Raw genomic sequence first — 18,659 nt, 5'->3', positions numbered from 1 at the left:
AAAGAGGCTTTCAGACAGAAATTGCTGTGCAAGTCTGCTTTCCTCTGCAGAAAACAAACAGCTCTGGGGGATCCATATCCACAGAACAGCAGGCGTGGAGATGGCGGGGCTTTCTCCAGTTGAAGTGAGCAGCTTTTCAGAACAACCAGCCCACTCTTCTGCCACTTTGTGCAGTCCTTATCAGCACACAGGGGCTCAGCTTTTATCATGGAGTTTGGATGTTGACTAAATAGTTATAAGAAGTATGATTAGCAGGAACAGCTTGAGGTTATATTTCTAGAGAGGTGCCCATTTATCCTGTCATGTCTGGTGGGTATTTTTGTTGCTCACTGGACCTTCTGTTCTGCACTACTGTGACACAGCTCATTTCTCAGGGGTTGCTTTTGGATGATGGTGGCTTAAGCTGGGTGCCAATTACCTTAGTTTTTAATTCTGGGCTACAAAGGCCTCATAAATAGACTTACATTTTATATGCAAGATTTATATCCAGCTCTGTTTCCCAGCTGTGAGGAAGAAGGCAGGAATGGTGAGGCTCATAAGTGAGGCTCCTCAAAACTGCAAGCTTGTAAAACAGTGAAATAATGATGCTTATCAACTCATAGTACAGAATGTGTGACAGAAATGAGTGATAGATCACTGCTACTGGTCTCTGCATTTTATGTCACAGGGCATCACATCCCCATGTTCCCTGTTCACTGCCAGAGATCCTGCTGTTCCCACTGGATATTGGGCATACTGTGCTCTGACTTCCTTCAGGTCTGCACAGATGCAAGCAAGAGAAACCTGTAGATATACAGAAATAGAGGAAGGTAATCATGAGACTCCATGATTCCAGAATATCTGATGACAGATATTTAGCTGTATTGATTTTTTTTTATTCTCCCATGGGATGATGCCACCTATTGGACATCATTAAAAGAGGCAAAACAGCTAAAAGAGAATAAATAGGTCTTTTGGCATTGTGGCAGCCAATAAAGACCTACAAACTTTCATATATTTACACTGCAAAACCAAATGAAAATATAAAACCCCACAAGGACAAGAGTCTGATTCTGCTCAAGAAAAATTCAACACACACATCTTGAAATCATATGTATTTAATAGTCCAAACCATAATTCATCCCTGATTGGCCATAAGTAACACTCAATTTTTTAGCTAATAATCTCTTTGGCTTGAGAGGGTCACTCACAACAATAAGGTCAACAGGAATTAGGTTTAACAGTCCTTCTTTTCATACATACAATAAAGGAAAAACTGGATCTCTTTTTCAAAGCATAACTAGAACAGAAAATATTCTGGATTTTCAAAGCTTTGTTATTGTCTGGTCTATTTGAATAAAAATATTTGAGTTAATATAGCTTAAAGAAATATCTTGATACGTTCTATAATGCGTTCACTGTCACTGTATACATTCTTATAAAACCATATTGGTAATAATTCATTTCAGTATATTCTGACCTAAAACATGGAAGCAGTTTCTGTGTGTCAGTGTATTCCAGGCTTGATACTGGTTTTGCAGTATTGAAAATGTTATAACTGATCAGATTTGGTTATAAGATAATAAGATTTAAAAGTCTGCATTTCCATAAATTTTTTTAAATAGTTGTATGCAAGAGTATTTTAAATTAATTTTATCTACAGAGTTATACACCACTTAAAGACAGATTATCTACAATCCCAATCATCTCCTAATTTGAAAGAACAATCAAGTAGTTTAACACAGAGGCATATGAAGAAAATCAGGATAGCTTTACAGACTTCAAAGGGACTGTTGGAAATTACTCCCATCCCTTATTAGAGTTTATCACTGTTGGTGTTCTTGATGTCTTTTGTCTTTTTTTCTTTAAGTTCCCTTTTCTTCTACTTTTGTTCAATTCATTCATAATGCCTGGTGGGATTTTTTTACAAATTATGTCACTTCTGTAATGTAGAAGCAAAATCATGAGACTGACCAAATCAGTCCTTCTATAGAAACTTTGCAAAGCAGTGATCTTCATTTTTTTGTATTAAATTGAGTAAATATGAATAGTGTGCAGATGTGTTGCTCTAGCTCCCTGTCACTATTATGCTAACAGTCCCTGAGACCAACTTGGACTTGATTGCAAAGTTATTTTGAAACTTGGCACTTCTCTGTGAAAATCTTTCATTTTCACTGTTTGACATATGGTCTCATTTCCTCCTGATGTTTGAAATACAGAATCCATCTCAGGCCCCTCCAGCCTCTTCACAAGTTGTTTTATAATCTTGACTTCAGCCTGCCCATAACAGGTTTATTAATACAAAATTCTGCCCACCAGGAAGGTCTGTTCAGAGCTTTGCTGCCTTGAAGAATCTCTCCCCATATATTTTTATATAACTGTAAAATAATAATAAAAAAGGATTAATTAATATAATAAATACAAAGATAAAATGCAAAATCTAAAAGTACTGTAAACAACAGATACATGTTTAAATCATTTAGACCATCCTTGGCATATGAGCAGAAACCCAGTAACCTCTGTAATTTCTTGGTTTCAACTTGACAGGAATTGTATTATCAAAGGCAGACATCTGGAGACTTTGTTCTGTCAAAGCTGGAGACTGTGTCTGAAAAGACTCATGCACATCTGATTTCACATTTCAACACATTACTGAAAAGTAGCACAACCTCTCTCCCAGGTGTGAACTATTCAATCTGAGCATAAGAAACTCCTGTCTCGAAACCAGACTTTTAATGAATTATCTTAATCAATTTGCAATATTATGTGGAATGGTTAAAAAAAAAGGTACATAGAAAGTAAATTCTGCAAAAATAAAGTTTTAGCAATATTTGGCAGTTCATAATTAACTGAAGTTGAATGTATTATGGCTATTTAGAGGCAATATCCTTCTTAATTATTAAAATTGACAGATTTTAAAATAGGTTTTCTTACCTCTCCACTAGCTTTACCAATGGGAGAGTTGAGAATGAAGTCAGGAGGAGCAAGGACATCAACCAGGGCAACTGCATCATCTTTCAACTGTTTAAAAATGAAATATATACATTTGGTAACCGCCACTGTCTATGGATTCCTATGAACTACAGACCAGCACAAAGCTCAATTCCACAAAGTACCAGATATTGGTAATTCAAGATAAATCCATAATAAGGAGTCTAGATGTATTTGGTTTTTCATGATGGGATAATTTCCAAAGAGACTGTATGTTTCTGTTTACATGTTTTTCTTCTTTCCTTATTGCTTTTAAAACACATTTTAGCCAAGATGGTAAAGTCTACACACACAAACATGTATTTTTGAACTTTAAAAATGTAACATCCAGATTCTTCTTTGAAGTTTTGCTTACCTGCAAATAATATAATCCAGTCTGAAAAGCTTTTGTGTTGAGAAAAAAAATTAATGAGCTAACACAATAATGAAATAAATAGAACTGGACTGCACCATTTCACTGGTCTTCCAATCAAAATGCAAGTCCACAAATGATTGGGTGTTATTTTGTAAGAGATATTGTTTTTCTTTTTTTTTTTTTTTTTTTTGTTAAATAAAATAGTAGGACTAGATTCAGGCTCAATGATTTACTAAGATTTACAGAAAGTTACTGAGAAACTATTAATATAATACCCTGGTAATTTACCCCTTGAAGTACAGAATAAATAAAATACCCCTTTTTATTAGTATGTCTATACAATATTATTATTCCATAACAAAAAGAAATGTTGAAGATTTACCCTGTAACAGAGCTCCAGGATAGCATTTTGTGTAAATCTACCAGCTTGCTCACCTGAAGCATAGCCACCTGCAAATTACAAAGAAGCTTATATCAGTTAAGATTACAATGATACAATCCTTTTGAAAAAGAGTTTATCAGTTCAGTATTCAAGAGACCAAACAGATGCTCCTGTGGAATTTGGTCAACTGTCTTTCATTAATGAGGTGACTGCAAACCCATTAATCTGAGACGTTTTGAGCCTTTTGCATTAACAAACTACATCAAAGCATTTTGCTGTCCAACAGCATCCTCTCACCCCAGGCACTGGGACACAGCAAAACTTGTGAACCCTCCATGATCTCTGAGCTAAGAGAGAACCTACTGGGTAACTTGTCACTCCAGATTCCTGGTCCTGAAAACGATTTTTTTTTCAAAATTTTGTATCCAGAATGATAATGCTCTTATCTAAATCCTAATGATTCTCTCATTCTGCTAAGTAAGGACATTTATCAAGTCACATGCACAGCACATTCAGGAAGCTGATCTTACCTTGGTAGAGCACAGCCAGATGTTTACTTAAAGACCAGAGTCCATAGAGAGCACTGAGATTCTTAAGCACTGGCTGCAGAGTAGAGGGTATGTTGGGATCATGAGTATAGTCATGGTATCTCTGTAAGACTGTCAGTTCAATGAAAGCAATGGCTAATGACCTGCAGTAATACACCTTAAGAGACAGAAAAGAAGGACACCAAGTAATAAAATACAGGGAACCAATGCTCAGCTGGTACAAAATAGCATTGCTCTGCTGAAGTTCATAGAGATTTGTTGACTTAGATCTGCTGATCTAGCTTGAGATTAAAGAACATCTAAGCAGAAACTCTGGGAGAAAATTCTTTCTAAAATGTCTTTGCAAATGTTAGTCATGAAATGTGTCCTAGAAATAACATTTTCCAGTGGGTTCCAGTTTGGGTGCTCTCCAGTACCAATCCATAGGTAGCACATGCTGCATGCCTGGTACCAGTGTAGTTTGACACTGCATGGGATTAAATAACTACATCAGAAAGACCACACAAAATCAGTTTTGCTGACTTTTGTTTCATTAATAAACCCATAGAACTTTAAGAAGATAAAGGTAAATTTATATTTATTTAGCATTAAGTGGAGTTTTAAAAGAGGATATAATCTTCCAAGTTTTTTTTCTTCTTGAAAACTCATTACAGTCCCTTCAAATAATAAATAAAAATCTGATCATGTTAGCATGACTGGATTCTGGCTTTGGATTACAATACATTGCAGTATGTTCAGAAAAAAAGAAGATTTAAGAATTAATTCCCAATTTCTCTCCTCTATAATTCTATAACCTTCTTTATCTTGGCTTGCACTTCTGCATTGCTTCTATCAATCTATTCCCAAACAAAAAAAACCTAGGGATAATCTAGGAATCTCTTCCAGATCTCCCACAGCAAGAACAAATATTACATACTAGAGACCCACCGGGCTGACAGAAATGTTCTTCTCCATGCCTGGAAAATTTTAAATCAAATACATACATATCTCTAAAACACAGTTTATAAATACTTTTCAGATGTTTTTGAGGCATACCATTTGAAAAAAGACAATCCTGCTGTTCTGAAGATGAATTTAGGGGGAAAGAAACTAATGACCTATGGCATATCAATGCCTACCTCAAAAACAATTGTGTGCCTAAATATCTTTAAATTTTAGCACATTTTAACACAAAGAAGAGCACCTCCATACTTCTGTGCAAACCATTCTCTCTGTGTTAACACACTGGCACCAGTGCCCTGAGAGCTGGCCAACTGGCAGGCAATTAGACTTGATTTTATAGCAATTCCCATTCTGAATGTGACTTGGAGAAGTTTCTCTAATAAGCCGCTTTTACACTAAAACCAGAAAAGATTTCCTCCACTCTACCAATGGTTTCTCACAGAGCATCTCTTGTTGAAGCCAGGCTGGCTCTTTCTAGGTGCAGAGTTGAATATTCCTTCCTGATATTTTTTGAATGAGCTTAGAGGTAAGATGAATGACACTGACCTTTTTCTGGGAACAGACCTCTCCTGAGTGACAAATGCCAAGTGTTCCTTCCCTAGATGTGAGCCAGTTTTTCCCAAAGAGGTAATGGCAGAATTTAGGGAATTTGATATGTACACTGAAATTTGGAATTAAGCCATTCCTAGCTGTTAAAACCCCCTGGGGGGGAGAGTGGATCTGTTATACACAGATTGTCACTGTTTCCTTTTCAGGATACAGTGCTGTCAGTCTGGTATCTTTCATGAGTACTTTGCACTACAGAAATTAGAGATGGAGAAAGACCTATTAGGTCATCTAGTTTACCTACCTGCCAGAGGAAGGTTTTTGACCACAAGAGCAGATGGGGATGTAATAATCAGATGCTGCACTAGATTTAATAGTAGCATATTTAGTCTTCAGAATTTGTGTTATCAAAGTTACAGGCATCACCCAGCACATGCCTGCAGCTTTTCTGAAGGGAAATACACCCTGGAAGACTTCTGCTGATGGTAATGTCCTCCTGCTCTCATGTTCAATACCAGGCACATGGACAAGAATTAGACTTTATCACTTATTTGAGTTGCTGCTTTATGCTTGAGGAAGTTGTACTTCATGACACAAGAAGACAAAACTAACAGGCTCTGACAAACTTGGATGAAATAAGTAAATATTACCTGACAGTTATTTTTTGCCTCAAAATCACTTCTTCCAGACTGTTTCTCCTTGCTCAGCTTGAGGTCACTTTCTCGGAGCAGGTAGCAAACCAGCCACTGATACGCTGCTAAAGGAACTGTAAAAGAGAGAAACCCAAAATTCTTAACACACATTCATAATGCAAGAAGTCACATGCAGGTTCTACTACAGCCTGTTTTTGTTAACTAAGATGAAAAGTGAAAGTGTTAACAAATCAGTCCATTAACATGACAACTCATTGCTGCAGATGCAATAAACAACATCTGGCACAGTGCAGGAAATTTTCTTTCAGTATTACTAATTTTTCTCTATGCAACCTCAAGCAACTGTCAAAAGCAGATGCACTTTGAGCCATTCCAGTGTATTTCCAAAGCACTTGCATAGTTTCTTAATGAATAATACAAGGATTGGCCCTACTGCTATAAGGTAGAGGCACTGAATGTCCCTTGCAACAATTTCACTTGAAAACAACATGGTGGCAAAAAAAATCAAATCACAAATGCTATTTTAGAGAATGTTAATGGTAGAAAAATTTCTGATGCTATCCTCCATTCCACAATTGAGAATAGAGACAATAGGACATATTTTGAAATGTAAACTATGTTCTTAGTAAATTGAAATGCATGTAATACAAAGAAAGTCAGGAACTAGAAATATGACAAGTATCTAATAAGCAGCAGAGGTTGAATCTCAACCTCTGGATGCTTTCCTCTGGAAGGAATTTAAGATTCTAGAATCAGCTTAAGAACAGTAGAAGGCTACCTGAGGAGTCCATGCAATCTTCAACACTAATGGCTGTGAATTTCCAGCCAAGGATATGATGGTAGTCTTGCAAAAAGTTTATTGTTCCAAAAGGGGATTCAACGGGACCTCTATCTGAAATACCAAGGGAAAAGAAAGTATTTATGAGAAAGTAAATCAGATTCTTTGGAACTAACATCCTATTACAAAGCCATGCATACACTTGATAGGCCAGATCCAATTAGGCCATAATATTTATTTTATTCCGCTTAATCCAGCCAAATGGGGACAAGTGCTGAAAAACCTGATATCATGGCCTATCAGCCCCATAAAATTCAATGCCTACAGATGAGTTTTCCAATTCTTTAGGATGTTGGTGAAACCTGCTACTAGAAAATTGAAATAAAATAATTTATCTAGTGAACTACAAAAGGTATTGATTCATCCTGCTACAAAGTTAGGTGATATGAACTGTTCAAATACAATGAGCAGAAGGTACCCAGACTTTGGGAGCAGTTCCATTGAACTAAACTTCACTTCTCAGGGATTAGGCATGGCAAAACATGTAGCTAACTTCTGCATGACTTGGGAGCAGGAATATTGCAATGAATATCTGTGTACTGTGAATGTATCATATGACGGAGTCTGCAGCACATTATTCATGCTCTATACAGTGATTAAATTACTTTCTATTCCTTTCAGTGTGAAATTGTCTCCTAATTCCATTAAATACACGCTGATGGATCCACCATAGCATTCCACAATGAAAACTTACCTCTTATGCAATTCATCCAGCTCATTAAGTAGTTGCTGGTTTGCTGAAGCAGGACGTTGTTATCGCCCTCATATGTGCAGTTTGGATCATTGTCATTTCGGATTTCACCCAGACGATTCACTTAATGAGAACAAGTGCACAATTTAATAAATTGAAATGTATTAATAGAAGCTAAGAGGGATGAAATAATTATTCTGTGACAAAATAAAACTTGTCTGTTCCTGCATGTGCAGCTACTGTTACCAGAACCAAGCATGAAAGTTCACTGTTTAGCTTACAAAAATGAATATGCCATAAAGATTTTAGAAAAGAGTGGAACTCACACTACAAGATGAGGTTTTCATCTATGAAGTCTAAATCTTTATTTTTGGAACTGAGACTGAATCACTGAATGTACAGTCTGTCCAAATGCTGGTGTAGACGTGGCACAGTTTTAGCCTTTTTTGGTGGTATCAGGTATAAAACAAACTTTAGAAAATGGATATGAGGAAAAAACCCCTTCTAAACATACTGATAAATTTCAGATGCCATGACACAACATCAGCCAAAGAAGATACTGGCAGCCATTCTGTTCCTATCAGTGCATGCAGTGGTTTGTAACTTACTGGCCAGGTAACCATGTCCTCCACAAGCTTCTCTGCACTCCTGGGCTGCCTGCTGAGCAGTCCAAGTAGCCAATGGTTTGCTGGCAGCAGATAAAGCATGAATCTCACGCCCCAAATCAGTCTGTGTGAGAAACAAGTTACAAGTAATAACTTTTCTTTGAAGTAAGTCTGTGACCAGTTAAAGCCATAGCTATGTGTACTGCTTTCTAATGAAGAAATAAGTAATTGGCAAAACATACAGAGAATTTTCTGAGATTAATGTAAAGGCAGAGTGTAATATTTGCTGCCACAAAATCCTCACCACAACTGAAAAACCTTCAACACTGTCTTATATAGGACAGTAATAATTTGTTCCAAGTAATGAACACATAGGTTCATCATAGCTGATATGTGCCAGCTGGCACTGCCTCCCAGCCTCTTCCTCCAAAAATGGAGAGGCAGGTGGCTGAAGGTGGCATGACCAGAGAAAGCTTCTGTCCCCTCTGCGACATAAGCAATCCCTCTGTCTCATCAGCAAAGGGTATTTACAATATTTACTGCCTTACATGGTTCTCATCCATTTTCCAAGCATTAGTTTTGCAGAGTAGAAAAAATTAAATGTTTCCTCTCAATTTCCAGAGAATCACAGTAGCCTGCATTAACACTAACTCTGTTGGCTTTCTTTAAAAATCTGTTTGGAATTACAATTTCTGGATAATACCAGAACTTGTTTAAGAGTAGAGTCCCTGGTTGGGTTGTTCTTTTTTTGTGGGTGGTTTTTTTTGATTGGTGGTTTGGATTTTTTTGTGGTTTTTTGCCTTTTTTTTTCAAGATCTCCTGTACAACAAAAGGACCTCATAAGGATTACATCATTAACAATTAGACTTTTTTCCATCACAATTTTTTTTTCTAATAGCCATTGTTTTGTGTAAGATTAGTGACTCCACTGGAGACATCCAGAGATAAAATATATAGGTTAAATAAAATAGAAGAGATCTTCTGATCTTTGTGAAAAGAGAAATTTGAATACCCAGACATTATTACACAACTCTTACATGAGCTTTATTTTAGCTGAATGTTTAAGTGAGATCTGAACAATATACAGCTAACATGCAGGCCCTAATAATTGATATTTTCAAAACATTTTAAAATAAATAAAATCTATATGCTATAACCTCTCCAATTCTGCAGTATTTTGGTTGAGAATCAGTCCTTGTACAGACTCAGATAGATCAAATTTCTTCTGTAAAGGCATGATTCCCAGTGTTCTGATTGTGAATAAAAAAATCAAGCAGTTAGACTTGGAAGTTTTGACTTTTTTCTCCAAAAATATTCATCCTAATGCATGAATATGAATTGCAAACTCAAGCCAGACTCACACAGTGTGTGAAGGAAATAAGAATTGTCTAATTTCAGAAGGTCTTTGATAAATGCCCCCTGCAGTATAATTTACAGTAGTTATAAGATGAATCTGCATTATCATCATATATTTATGATAATTATTGTTCAAGGGAACATCACATCAAATCCCACAGAAACCAGTAAAACTTTAACCATGCCATCAAAACTAATTTCCATGCTTTTCTGAATGTAATTTTAATCATTACTTTGTCTGTCCCATATTTCTGAGACATTGCTCTAACATTCTTGATTATAATGGGTTAAGACTTCTAAGTAGGTACTTCATTTAACAATTTCCAATTTAATATAGTAAGAATTCAGCAAAGAAGAATATGCGATTATCTCACCTGTCTCTGACTCCTCTGCTTTGTCAATAAGCCTGCATAAAACTCCACAAAGTTCTCAAATAGGGATTTGGAGAAATAATCTAAGGCATACGTGGCAGCCAGGTAAGGAAGAAGACGCCATTGCTAGAATAAAAAATAAATAGATTTGATTGCACAATGATATACTTATTTCACAGTTATATATATGTAACTGTCATATAACATTAAACCAACCCATTTTATACTTCGTTCAACAAGCTGAAAAACTGCCTGATAGAGAAGAAACCTTAACAATAATTACCTATAAACAAAATTAATTCTAACTCCTCTATACACAAGCTACAGTTATGTTATTCTAGTCCATGCATTTTATGAATTCATGATAAACATTCTGCTAAACCAGTGCTAAAGTTCACTGAAGCTGTGGGGACCAATCATATTTTTTCCCTGTATTACTATAATGTCTGGCAAGCCAGGGCCAGTCATGATTCATATATTTCTGCAGTACCAACATGGCAGAGGATGTCACTGTTTCACCTACTTGTTCATTGTTGAATGTATGTTAGTGCTGGGTCCATTCTCTGAAAAAAAAAAAAAGCCAGGGCTGGGAAGCAAGGAAAAAAGCATTTTTGCTGCACCATTGAACTCAGAGCCCCTGAAGGAAAACAGAAATTACTTCAGAAAGCTTTTGTGGTAGAGCAAGAAGAGAGTATGTGGTTCAGTAAGCACAGCCTGAAGAACAAGTCAAAACAGAAAAATTAAGAAACTTGAAGAACAGTGGAAATGAGACCCTGCTTTATCCAGAAGAGGGGGAAAGAAGGCATTTTGTGCCAGTTTGCAGAAACTCATGAAATCTTTTAAAGTTCTTGTTCTCTTTTTTCAGAGCAAAAGGGTTTATTTCATCTCCAGAATCTGCAGATAAATACTGGTTATATTCCTTTCCAAGTAAGCGCTATCTTAAGGCTTCACCACAATGAACTGATTTCTATACTCAGAAAGATTAGAGGCTAAAAAAAAATTAGCATAGCAGCAAGAAATTAGCATAGCAGTAAGAAAATTAGCATAGCAGCAAAAGAGGCACTGACATTTTTAAACAAATAGTTTCTACATCTGCAGTACTTTCACACGTGCATAGCAGACAGTTTTTCTCTGAAAAGGTTACTATTATAAAAGTCAAATGCTTTTTGATACTTCAGGGAAATATGAATATTTTGGGATGTGCTGTTCCAAGATCTTGCCAGGAGAAGGTCTTGGGTTGGAACAGACTAGAATGTCAACTCTAATTTCACTAACTTCAGTGTTTGCTATTCTGATCTAGTGGCTCTGAATCTGAGTTTCACTACATAAATGTCTGAAGATACGAATTCCAAAATATTTACCTGTGTTTGGTATTCCAGAACTGGTATTTCTTCATCATCAGTTGGCCCAAACTGATGGCGAACTGCAGAGAAGCGAATGGCTATTGATAAGGCAAGCTTTAAATTGGTCGTGGAAATTGCTGTGATCAGAACTCTGCCACTGGACAAGGATCCCAGAACTGCACTAAACCGCTCTTTAGCATCCTAAATGAATGAGAGAAACAGGCTGAAAAGTGAGGCTAACATTTCATTTACATCTCCCAGAAAGATACAGCTCCTGTAGCATGATCAGCAGCCCAGAGGATTGGCCAATTTTATTTCTTGACAAAGTCAGATAAGGTGTTCAGGCAGGACTTGAATTTCTAAATTATTTTGTGAGCACTGAGGTAGTGCAAAGAGCAAGAAGTCAGTAAAATCAGTAAGGTGAGTTATCTCTAAAAGGCAATTCAAAAAACCAGCATTCTGACTACCTTATGTGAGATCTTTAACAGCCTTATTTACGTCCAGGTATCTAGTACTTCCTAACATGCTCCAGCTCTTAACCTACTTACTGTTGTATATTTAAAGAACCGTATTAATGAAACAAAACCTTGATTCATACCTTGGTTGAACTTGAGTACTTCCCTTCAGCTGTGACATCTCCAGCTATATTCACTATGTTTTCTTTAGGTATCCTCACATTGTGGAACACAGCAAATCTGTTTAAAGAAATACACAAACAATGTAAAATCCTCTGTGACTACATTATAGAAAAAAGGTCACAAGGCCACCACTGCACAGTGATCTCAGGCATGCCAGTGAACTGAAAACACTGCCTGTCAAGCCATGTGGGCAATTTTAGGAGAGTATGCCTGGGGATACATCCATGTTCAGACTCAGGGAAGCAGAGGAAATACAAGATAGGAAACTATTTGCTGCAGCTCTTCAGTTTGTTCTGTGCTTTGTTTTTGTTTCTTGTTTTTTTTTTCAAAAAGATAATTCTTCCAAAAAAGATCCAAACACCTCACCTGCCTGAACACATTTCAGCAGCATCATAATTAAGGAAATAAACAACTTATGGAAGGATGAGCAGTGTATTCTGTTTGGGGGCAGGGACAGGTAAGGTTACTTTTTAGAGTTCACATACAGTTTGAGACACTTTCACCAACAGCCCAGAGACTGAATTCTTATCTGCACGAGTTCAGGTAAGTCACTTAGCATATCTCAGCTACTGAGAAACTTGGGAAGATGGGCAACTTCCTTCTCCTGCTTGGTACCTGACTGGAACATTCTGGCTGTTAATAATTTCCTGCTACAATCAGTTCTGATGAACCATGTGCTCCACTGAAGTGCTGTCAGTTCATTCCAGACTGCAGAACACTTTGGAACAGAAACACTAGATATTTTTATGAGCCTAAAATACAGATCTGTGAGGATCATTCATCACACTGTAATTTAAATGAGGACATAGCTGAAACAATGCCCTAAGAAGGAATTAACTGGAGAATTTTCCTGTTTAAACTCCAGCTAGGATTTCTGTTCCTTAAAAAGGAAGAGCAAGATAACCTGCTCTAAACTGTGGCACCCTTAGCAATAAGAAGGAAGTTCCCAGAATAAACAGTGTCCTGAGTATTCATATTACTCAGGAAGAAGGTACATGAACTCTTTCACCCAAATGGGCAATGCAGCTTGGCACACTAGCAGCAGTACCAACTCCACTCATTAATATCTCAGTATCTAATAGCACTTGAAAAGCTGCATTTGTAACCAAAGTAAATTCATTTTTCCTGCCAAAACAGGCTGATCTATTTAATAATGCTCATGAGAGCCAGGTCTATCACATTAATAAATTACATCAGGGCTGCATTGCTGCATGTTGTTTAAAATTACACGGTGTTTCCAAGGAAACATATCTGCATTGTGAATTTATTCAGCCTTAGAGGTACACAGTATTTTTGGACTTAGCCACAGAGAACAGCATGCGATCCTAGCCAACAACCAGCTGCTTACTGGCCCTAATTCAAGAGTGCTTTATTAAGTGCCAGCTTTGGTGAGGCAACACCACTGTGTAACAGAGGCAAGTTCAGTATTTAAAAAAATCTAATTGCCATCTTTGTAAATATGTTTTGTAGCACTGAAAATAAAAAAATATATAATTCAAAACAGTTTTCTTTTGTAAATTGGTATTCTCTGCTCCCTACATCCCAAATAAAATCCATCACAACTAACACTGTATAGCAATTTCAATATTTTTAGGCAATAGTAGTATGCATGTTAGACCAAACTTGAGTGGCTTTAATTATTATTACTCAATATTTTAATTACAGTGTCACAAGGTTTAGGTCCCTAGTTTAGCACTCTCTTTTCCTTGTTACTGTACATCCATAGAACTACAAGGTGCTTCCTCCTAAGAGCTTACATAGGCAAAAGAGCACAGATGAGGCAAAAAGCTACAGATGTGTTCCAACAGTGAGGCAGACACCTGCTACTGAAGAAAACTTATCTTTATGTGATACCTTCCAGTCACAGCACCTTGGCAGCTCAGCTTGGGCTGTTTTTCATAAGCCATTAGAGCAACTGAGAATTTTAAGAAGGAATTTGAGTAATGCAAGTAAGGGAGCTTCAGGGATGTCTACAAAGTATCCCTCTAAAGTAGGAAAAGATACATAGACAAAACCAAAATATCTTAAAGAAACTAAAAGGGTGATAGAAACTGGAATCATAAATCAGACTAAACAGGTGATCCAACAGAGAGCTGATAAAATCTCTGGGACACAGATTAGGAAGAAATTGCAAAGAGCTCCAGTTCCTAGGGTTTTCTTTACAAATACATACTTGTATGTTTAGTCCTGTGTGTAAAATTCATGGTAGTAATGACAATGAACAAGATGGCAATTTGTCCTTTTGTGTTTTACACTATAGTGATTTGTTCAACTCATTCAGCAAAGCTGTACAGTTATATAAAATTATTTATACTGATATGGACTTGAAACTCTGGAGTTCTTAAAAGCAGAAAAAAAAAAAAAAAAAAAAAGTACTGATATATAAATCTATATACTCACAAACTATTTTTAGAAAATTCAAGTATACTAATATTGAACAAGTGGCAGATGTGTGCCAAACTAAATACCTCCCAAAAGGACCTAAACAATTTTACCCACTTTCACCTGTTGTGATGCAATCCCAAACAGTTAAATCTAGGTAAAGTTTTTTTGTTGGATAGAATGGAAAATTTCACAGGGAGTTTTATTATAATCTGTCCAACATAATATAATGTAGATAATTCTGTACCACATAAAACATTACCTATAATTATATTGATTAAAACCACAGGTACTTTCTTACAACTTTTTTCAAATCTAGTGAATAGAAAAGTAATTTCTAATCATTATATGACAATCTATTTTCTTAAAATCAAAATTATTTCAAATACCTTTTTAAGTTTAGATTTTTCCTTTTTATATTGTCCATTAAAGATACATTATTGCGTTTTCTTTCTGTAAGCTGCTGCATATAAGATAGAAAAAAATTTAAGAAGCGAGCAAGAAAGAAATAGCAATTAAAAATCACACAGAAAAAACCCATGTGTAAAGAATAAGATATATTATCTATAAGCACCAGTGTTGAAACTAAAAGCAGAACCTTACAGGATCTTGGGGTCAGGCAATCTTGTGAGATCATTGCCAACTCCTGTTTCACTTCTTCTCCAAGAACTCCACTATTTGAAACCGTTAAGACATACTGGCCAATTTGAACTTGATATTGGAACATACTAAAATAAATAGTAAGATTTAATGAAACCAGTGATCACATTTCTAATGGTTATTACCTAGAAAGCATAATGAACAGGCATGGATCACATCTGTCAGTGCATTTAGGGTAGAAAATCCCCTTCAAGAATTGAAAAAACCCTACAATAATGGAATTGTGTATAGAGTCATGGGGATATCATGTACCAGGAAGTTTGGAAAATGGCTACATTTCACACAGTGATGACAAGACCATAGGTTTGAAAGCTATTCTACTTAGGGCCTCTTCTGCATAGCAAACAGTGTGACTGAGCTGAGAACCTCTCAGCAAGAAAGACATACTTTAAATACTTTAAATACTTTAAATATGTATCATAGGGTTCTACAGCAACACGCAATTTTGCATCATGTAGCCTACAGGTTGAAAGGTGTACTGCACAGCTTCCTACCTAGATTAGCTGAGAAGAATAAAGTGCTATTCCAATAGCAGCTTTCTTGTTTGAGTTCTTTGGCCAGTAGTTAAGGGAATATTTCAAGTAAAATTTATCTGAATGATTTTAAATCATGCAACATAATTCATCTGGAGTGCAGTAATGCTGATAAAAAGCAGCAGCTGGAGCAAGACCTTTTGCTAGTGCTAAATTAATATGCTGTCACCTATAGTACAAATAGCTCAGAGATGCTTTGGTACATTTCAGATGCCTTTCCTGACAGTTTTTATTACTGACTGTGTTAGAAATGGTGCATTGATAGCTCCTTCAGTCCTTCCAGCCAGACACAGAAAGCAGGTGAACAGCACTGGAAGGCTGTGAGTCAAGCAATCTTGTGACTGTTTATGGGATACAGTAAACCCTGGGAAGAATAACACTTCAGAGAGGAAAGGAAACAGCAACATATTCCAGACAGAAACTCGAGTTACAGAGAAGCTGGGGAAAACTGCATGGCCATATTTTAGTTCTAGTTTCTACTACTGAGTTTCTAATCCAAGAGTGTTACTTTAACACTCAATAGCAATGATAAAAAAACACAGCATTTTATAGGCCTCCTAATCCTATCTTAATGGATTTCATGGACACACAAAGATTCACTCACCCTAAAGTTCTTATAGTCTAAGTGCCAGTCATGGAAGGAGTTCTGGATATGCAACCTCCTGTAACTGTCAAAAGCTGATTTAGGAATAAAGGAAGGGAAAAAAGTGTTTGAACTTCACTGCAGATGTGAGGCTGTATCTCTGTAGCTGATAAAAAAAAATGCACAGCCAGATCTGAAGTTACCTTTCCCCATTACCACCATCAAGTGCCTGTCAGTGTGACCTGGCGATGGCTACAGAGTTTTGCAGCACCTGGGGGTAACAAGGCAGTAGCACTCCTTAGCAATGTGCACAGGACTGTACATACCCACATAGTGTCTGTCTAACCTTGACTGTAGAAACTAAGTCAAAAGGGCAAAACACAGAAAGATAAATGATTGCACAGCAAACATCACAATTTTGATTTACATAGCAAATAAGCAAGATGTATGCAAAATACTTGGTTTAACTGTGAAAGCAGCACTCTTCACCAGGATTGATGGTACAGTATTTGGATAATACAAGTATTTTAAACTTTTTTTTATTTATTTTACAGTTGCTTTGTTTAGGACTCTGGTAAGAGACTGCCGGAAAATTAAAACATGAAACAAGCATAAGCTTATTTGAGACATAGGACTGATTTCTACACTTGCTTTCTTATTCATATCCCTGTACTGGACCAGCCTTTTCTGTGTCCTTGCAGTGAACCAGACCTGACAAATGATCTGCTTGAAGACAGCCAAATCATTGTGGTTTTTTGGTCGTATTATTTTTCAGGCAGTTCCAGCTCTCCAGCTGAGTCCCCTACACAGCTCCACAACTGTCTGTCCCAGCACAATGAAACAGGCAGTGTGGGAGTAGAAAAAAACAACCAAAGAAGCTGAGCATAGAAATTATCATCACTGAACTACCACTTCAGATTGTCAAATCAAGCTCCAAGAGACTATTTAGGCTTCAACCATGTACTACAGCTCCTATCTCCCTAGTGAAGTAACTGCAGCCACTGCAAAGTCCAAATAAGAGCAAAAAGGATAAATATTACAAGACAAACAACCTTTGAAGGACTAGACTTTCATTTGCTCTACTATTAAACTGGCAGTAGCAGAATCTTAACATATTATTGGCACTGATACTGGCATAGTAACAAAATAATAAAAATTAATTAATCATTTAAAAGTCAACTGTAACAGCCTGAAGGTTGTGTGAGGTATGTCATCTTCACCAATATATAAGGAATTGCAATGAGGGCTTTCAGAAACTGGGGAAAAAAAAAAAAAAAGAGTCTTTTATACCATTTAGTGCTTTTCTGCCCAGTAAGTCCATGTTACCCACTTTCTCTTGGGTGGTTTTTGTTCTTTTGTTTTCAGTATCCAGAAAACTGAATCTGGCCTCAGTGATTGCTTGAGAACATGCTGAATGCATTAGCATGCTGCATGTGTGGAGATGAATCACATTTTAATTGTGTATGAAAGACTGTTGAACAGCTAATAAAAAACTTCAGATTTCCAAAGTCCATCATTATAATTAGAGCTAACAATATTTCTCCCAGAAAGATCTGACACCTCTACCAGAGATACCAGACTCTGATCTTCCTTCTGACTGTTTTTCCTGAGTGTAATTCCTTGGAAATATATCTGGTTTAACCAAGTGTCTATGGTAGTTGAACAAGAATTAACACATACCTTCCCCCTCAAAAAAACCCAAACAACAAAAGTCATTGGGATCCCTTATTCAGGCTGCATTATGTGGATTCCCTTTTCAGATTATTCTGTTATTACTGATATTTTAAGAAATGTTGTTTTTTCCCAGAAATGTTGGGGTTTTTTTATCTACCATACAAAGAAAGGCTGAAGGAGCTGGGTCTGTTCAGCCTGGAGAAGAGAAGACTGAGGGGGAACATCCTCAGTGCTCATAAATATATAAAGGCGGGTACCAGGAGGATGGGAGAAGACTTGTCCATGGTGTCCAGGGACAAGGGGCAATGGTCACAAACTGGAACAGAGGAGGTTCAACCAATGGGTAAGGAAAAACCTCCTTACAGTAATGGTAACAGAACTGCACTGGAACAGACTGCCCTGAGAGGTTGTGGGGTCTCTGTCTCTGAAAACATTCAAAACCTGGCAGGATCCCATCCTGTGCAACCTGCTACTGGTGAACCTGCTCTGGCAGGGAGGGCTGGGAGGCTGGACTAGATGACCACCAGAGATTCCTTCCTACCCCTAACTTTCTGTGATTCCAATTTTATGTGACAAGCACACGCTCCTT

General features: G+C 36.9%; 1 protein-coding gene across 6 annotated transcripts in view; it reads right to left on the bottom strand.

Annotated features, from left to right (window-relative positions):
• Positions 1 to 1,081: 1,081 nt before the first annotated feature.
• The window catches only part of ACOX3 (acyl-CoA oxidase 3, pristanoyl), a 26,635-nt gene continuing 9,057 nt past the window's right edge, over positions 1,082 to 18,659 (bottom strand). For 4 of the 6 annotated variants that reach the window (XM_071753397.1, XM_071753400.1, XM_071753398.1 and 1 more), the window contains exons 8-18: positions 12,199 to 12,295; positions 11,619 to 11,801; positions 10,261 to 10,383; positions 8,534 to 8,654; positions 7,929 to 8,048; positions 7,175 to 7,288; positions 6,394 to 6,509; positions 4,238 to 4,412; positions 3,708 to 3,775; positions 2,914 to 3,000; positions 1,082 to 2,357 (exon numbers count right to left, since the gene is read on the bottom strand). In XM_071753397.1, coding sequence (XP_071609498.1) covers positions 2,238 to 2,357; positions 2,914 to 3,000; positions 3,708 to 3,775; positions 4,238 to 4,412; positions 6,394 to 6,509; positions 7,175 to 7,288; positions 7,929 to 8,048; positions 8,534 to 8,654; positions 10,261 to 10,383; positions 11,619 to 11,801; positions 12,199 to 12,295 — 1,324 coding nt within the window. In that variant the 3' untranslated portion in view covers positions 1,082 to 2,237. Of the gene's footprint in view, positions 2,358 to 2,913; positions 3,001 to 3,707; positions 3,776 to 4,237; positions 4,413 to 5,049; positions 5,212 to 6,393; positions 6,510 to 7,174; positions 7,289 to 7,928; positions 8,049 to 8,533; positions 8,655 to 10,260; positions 10,384 to 11,618; positions 11,802 to 12,198; positions 12,296 to 18,659 lie in introns of all 6 variants that reach the window. The other 2 variants (XR_011727746.1, XM_071753399.1) reach the window with 2 other exon arrangements.

The sequence above is a fragment of the Heliangelus exortis genome, chromosome 10, assembly GCF_036169615.1.
Source record: "Heliangelus exortis chromosome 10, bHelExo1.hap1, whole genome shotgun sequence".
NCBI classification, from domain to species: domain Eukaryota; kingdom Metazoa; phylum Chordata; class Aves; order Apodiformes; family Trochilidae; genus Heliangelus; species Heliangelus exortis.
This window is presented reverse-complemented; position numbering and strand designations above follow the sequence as displayed.